A 4,598-nucleotide genomic window follows, 5' to 3' on the forward strand; every position below is an offset into this window, starting at 1 on the left:
CCATGCCTATTAGCCGTATTCCCCGGTCTAGCCGGATACCGTTTCAAGCCGGTGTTAATTAGATAGTATAGAAATTCATGGTCCGCGGCTAACACAGCCCTGTAGAGGTTTTGTTAGATTAGCGGATATTTAGCTTGAAGATTAGTTATAGTACCACCTCCCCAGGCCATGTTACATGGATAGGGCAGGAGCGGTTACTATACAAAGAAATAGATTTTACCATGGGCAAGTTCTATAACTTCGTGCATAGGCTGGTAGGAGCAGCCCGGGAGCTGATAGCCGGTTTATTATATTAGCCCGATCAAGATCAATGGCCTGCCATCCCGTGGGATCGATTATTTGATAACCCCACCGAAGCAACCCCGGGCTGGAGCTTTTTGCAGGATCAGCGTACTACATGGCCCGTGGCCAGTCGAGATTGGCTGGTAGACTAGATTGCCCGGGAACCTGCTGTCGCCCGAGTATTTACTACCCAGGGGGAGGTCAACCGCAGCAAGATCCAGAAGTATTTCCAGCAGGTAGCCCGATTCAAGGAGAAGCTGGCGGTTACTGTGTATTTAACTAGCAGTACCCCGGCGCGAGCCCCCGAGTTATAAAGTATCTAGTATATAAATACTAACACCAATATACACTGAAATATATTTATTAAGGATGGGATAGTTATATTTATAACTATATACTACAAGGGGTTCCACGCCAGTAATAATATCAAGATTATCTATCGATATTTACCGCGCGAGGTTAGAGAGCTAGTGGTATAGTATTTATGGCTAGTATCGCTGTTTACCCGCTAGCTAGCTGCCACGTGGAAGTAGCTGGCCGCTGGAATATCTACAAGCTATCATAGCCTATATTTCTGGGGTCCGGATATAGGCAGCGGCCGCGAGTAGTCCAGTGAGCGGTTCCACGAGGTATTAAAGCACGAGAGCTAGACTGGTATAGGATTGCGGGACTACCTATTAAATATAGCTAATTATCAGAATATTACTATAGGAATTAGCTGTTAGTTTTTACACCTGTCTAGTGCATTCCCTAACAATATTTAAATAGAATAGGAGCAGGAGATAGCCACCATGGAAGCTAATAAGGATCCTAATAGGATTGGTAGTATTGCGGACAAGCAGGCCAGGTATACCCCCCATGTGGCCGGGATTGTTTATAGCCGCGAGATTACCGAACATGCCAGTAGTACCACGACACGGCAGTTAAGATTCCAGGCGTCAAGCATGGATTGGTATCGGTTTTTAAGGTTCGCGGATAAAGTTAGCCCGGTATTAGGGAAGCAGGTTAACCCGTGGGAGGAGCAGGTAATTAACTACCAGGTCTAGTGGTAGTAGTAGTTACAAGCCATGAATATAGAGCGGGCATTGTAGCAGATAACTGGCCGGGCAATTGCATTCTAAGGGGTGCAGGGACCAGCTATCAAGGCTATCCAGGATAGTACTAGCCCGGTAGTCGCTATTATACTAACGGGCGGTAGCAAGAGTATGTTATTTATATTGCCCGCGTATACTACCCCCGGGGGGTGTACAATTGTGGTCGTTCTGTTAATTTTATTACGGGCTGATTTGATGAAGCAGTACCGCGAGCTCGGGATCTGTTATATATCATGGGAGAGCTAGTATCCCCTAGACAAAGCTACTATTATATTAGTTACCCCCGAATCTACCGAGAACCCGGATTTCTATATATTTTTAAACCAGCAGCGGTTCATGCGGCGGTTAGACCGGATTATTATTAACAAATGCCATGTAATATTAAACTAGCAGAAGGATTTCCGGCCAGCCATGGCGCGGTTAGGCCGGTTAATAAGTGCCCAAACCCAGATAGTATTTTTAATAGCTATACTGCCCCTGTCCAATAAAGCCATGTTTTTGCACCGGATCAAGCACCAGGCTAGTGAGGTAGGAATATATCAAGCCTGAACGAGCTATTGGAATATAGTATATCGGGTATTCTAGCCAAGATTGCCCCGTGGAGTCCCCTAGGAGCCGCATCAATGGTTAACCACGGCTAGGGTATTAGATTTTATCAAGGAGCAAATCCACCAGGCCCGCGCCAGCCGGGTAATCATGTATACTAATATCAAGAGCCAGGTGGAGGCGATCAGCCGAGAATTAGGGTATAAGCTATATTATAGCGAGGTGGTAGACCAAACAGGGATCATGCAGCGGTTCCAGGGTGGCTAGACACGGGTAATTGCCGCTACCAGCGCATTGGGTATGGGGATTGATATCCCTGATATCCGGTGCGTGATCTATATTAGCCGGCCGCGGATGTTGTTGGATTACGGGCAGGAGAGTAGCCGCGCCGGGCGAGATAGATTAGCTAGCGAGGTTATAGTAATCTATCCGCATGGGTAGGATAGCCAAGATCCGTGGATTGACCGGGTATCCGAGGCCGATTTCGAACGGGTGCAGACGTACATGGAGGTGGTGGAAGGCACCGGGTGTCGACGGTATATGTTAGACCAGTATTTAGATAGGATAGTGGATGGATATACCCGGCAGCAGTGCTAGGATATCGATCCGGGGGAACTGCCGTGCGATGCGTGTGATCCTGATTAGGAGGCCCAGGAATAGCCAGTCAGTCCTACCCCAAGTCTATTATCCCCGTTACAGGCAGCTAGCCTGTCCGAGCCAGAGGATATGGAAATGGGTAATCCACCGGATCAGATATATATCCACGCACAGCTAGCCGGAGCCAATATCAATAGGCTAGGATTTATTTGCTGGTATATATTATCTATATCTAACAAGTCTATCCAGAGCCAGGTCCCACGGGCCAAATCTATTAAATCTAATAAATCTAATAAATCTGAATCTATTATGTCCCAGGTGCCCTGTTTAGTAGCTGTCCCAGCTAAGGGTTTAGGGTTTATTCCCCGGTTATCCAGTATATCTGAATCTATCCAGAGCCAAATCCCCCGGGCCGAATCCATCAAATCTGATGAATCCATTATATCCCAGGTACCCCGACAGTTATCCAACCAGCCGGCGGTTCAGCCAGCGGGTCGATCCGGCGTTGAGCCAGCGGTTTGACCAGGCGTTCAACCAGCCGTTTAACCAGCTATCCAGCCAGCCATCCAGCCAGCCGTTCCATCCCGCCAGCCGCAGTACCACCGAGCCGCCGTCCGCTAGCAGGAGGAAGCCATCCAGGCCGGGATCGACCACGAATTCATCGAGCAGGAAGCCCGGGCGTGGTTGGACCAGTGTTATATTTGCGCCACTGCTGGCCGGGATGGGGACCATGAATTGTATTCGTGCCGGCACCCCGACAGCCAGCCGGCCAAGCAGTGGATGATCCAGGTCCGCAGCCAGGTAGAGTATATCCTGTTCCAGAGTTGTTATTTATGCGGCATGCTGCAGTCAATATATTTCGGGTGGAAGGCCGGCCACCGGTGCACATGGCGTGGCGCGTTGATTCCCATGATCGCCGGGATGTTGCATGGGCCGCAGGGGGCGGCAGTGCAGGAAGCATGGAAGTAGTATTTGCATGGCCGGATAGTTAAGGGCCGGGTAGTGTTCCCGCAGAAGCCCTAGCGGCGCGAAATCAAGCCGCATGCGGTGGATATCCATGATATTCAGTCAGTAGCAGCGTTTTTAGGGCAAGGGATACCGGATAGACACGGGGTTAAGGTCTAAGCCGTGTTTTGTTGGTTGCGGCGGGTTTGCATGGAGTTTAAGGGTGTTTAGTTTACTAGTTTTGTAGATTTATAAAAACAGCAGTTAGTACAGGATATATATATTGTATATATATATTGGACCGTGATTATTTCCCGAAATATATTTCCGTATTTATTCATCGCACGCGTGTAGCCAATAGGATATACGGTCATTTAGAAAGCCTAGCAAATAGTTTAAAACAGATATTTAATATTCCATAGTTAGGATTTGGATTATTGCGGTTTGCAGGAGGTTATGTTTAAGCCGCTGCCGAGCTGCTGTCTATCAGCCAGTAATTAGTGGTCAAGCCGCCATTGATCTAGCAGCCAAGTAAGCTATTGATTAATCATATAGAGAGTTATCAGGGATAATTTATGGTAAGGATTTGGATTATTACAGTTTAATATAGGTTAAAACTATTCCAGTGGCCGTGGAGCTGCTGTCAAGCCGCCGTTGGTCTAATATACAAGTAAGCTATCGAGCAAGCTATTGATAGGATATATGGTAATTTAGGAAGCCCGGCACGCAGTTTATTTTATATATTTAATATTCCATGGTTAGGATTTGGATTATTGCGGTTTGCAGGAGGTTATGTTTAAGCCGCCACCGAGCTGCTATCTATCAGCCAGTAATTAGCGGTCGAGCTACCATTGATCCAGTAGTCAAGTAAGCCATTCAGCAATTATATAGAGATATATCAGGGTTAATTAATGGTCAGGGTTCGGATTATTGTGGTTTAATGTAGGTTAGAATCGTTCAAGCCGCCGTCGAGCCGCCGTTGAGACGTAATCAAAGCCGCCGTCGAGCCGCCGTTAAGACGTAATCAAAGCCGCCGGCGAGCACCCATTGAGCAGCCGTTAAGTGGCCACCAAGTAGCCGCCGAACCATCGTCAAGTATCCATAAAGCAGCCATCCAGTTCCAGTACATTAGTC

At 47.7% G+C, this 4,598-nt stretch overlaps 2 protein-coding genes across 2 annotated transcripts; one reads left to right on the forward strand and one right to left on the reverse strand.

Annotated features, from left to right (window-relative positions):
* Positions 1-77: 77 nt before the first annotated feature.
* BDV17DRAFT_285799 (uncharacterized protein) lies at positions 78-1,766 on the forward strand (the record flags this gene model as incomplete). Its single annotated transcript, XM_073760775.1, has 9 exons — positions 78-80; positions 123-282; positions 384-505; positions 687-760; positions 799-811; positions 1,056-1,185; positions 1,329-1,440; positions 1,481-1,485; positions 1,633-1,766. The coding sequence occupies 9 exons, from the start codon at positions 78-80 to the stop codon at positions 1,764-1,766; spliced, it is 753 nt and encodes a 250-aa protein (XP_073609776.1).
* A 1,215-nt stretch (positions 1,767-2,981) lies between these two features.
* BDV17DRAFT_296830 (uncharacterized protein) lies at positions 2,982-3,430 on the reverse strand (the record flags this gene model as incomplete). Its single annotated transcript, XM_073763387.1, has 2 exons — positions 2,982-3,332; positions 3,407-3,430. The coding sequence occupies 2 exons, from the start codon at positions 3,428-3,430 to the stop codon at positions 2,982-2,984; spliced, it is 375 nt and encodes a 124-aa protein (XP_073609777.1).
* Positions 3,431-4,598: the final 1,168 nt, after the last annotated feature.

The sequence above is a fragment of the Aspergillus undulatus genome (assembly GCF_047715775.1).
Source record: "Aspergillus undulatus strain CBS 261.88 unplaced genomic scaffold BDV17scaffold_152, whole genome shotgun sequence".
Lineage (NCBI taxonomy): Eukaryota > Fungi > Ascomycota > Eurotiomycetes > Eurotiales > Aspergillaceae > Aspergillus > Aspergillus undulatus.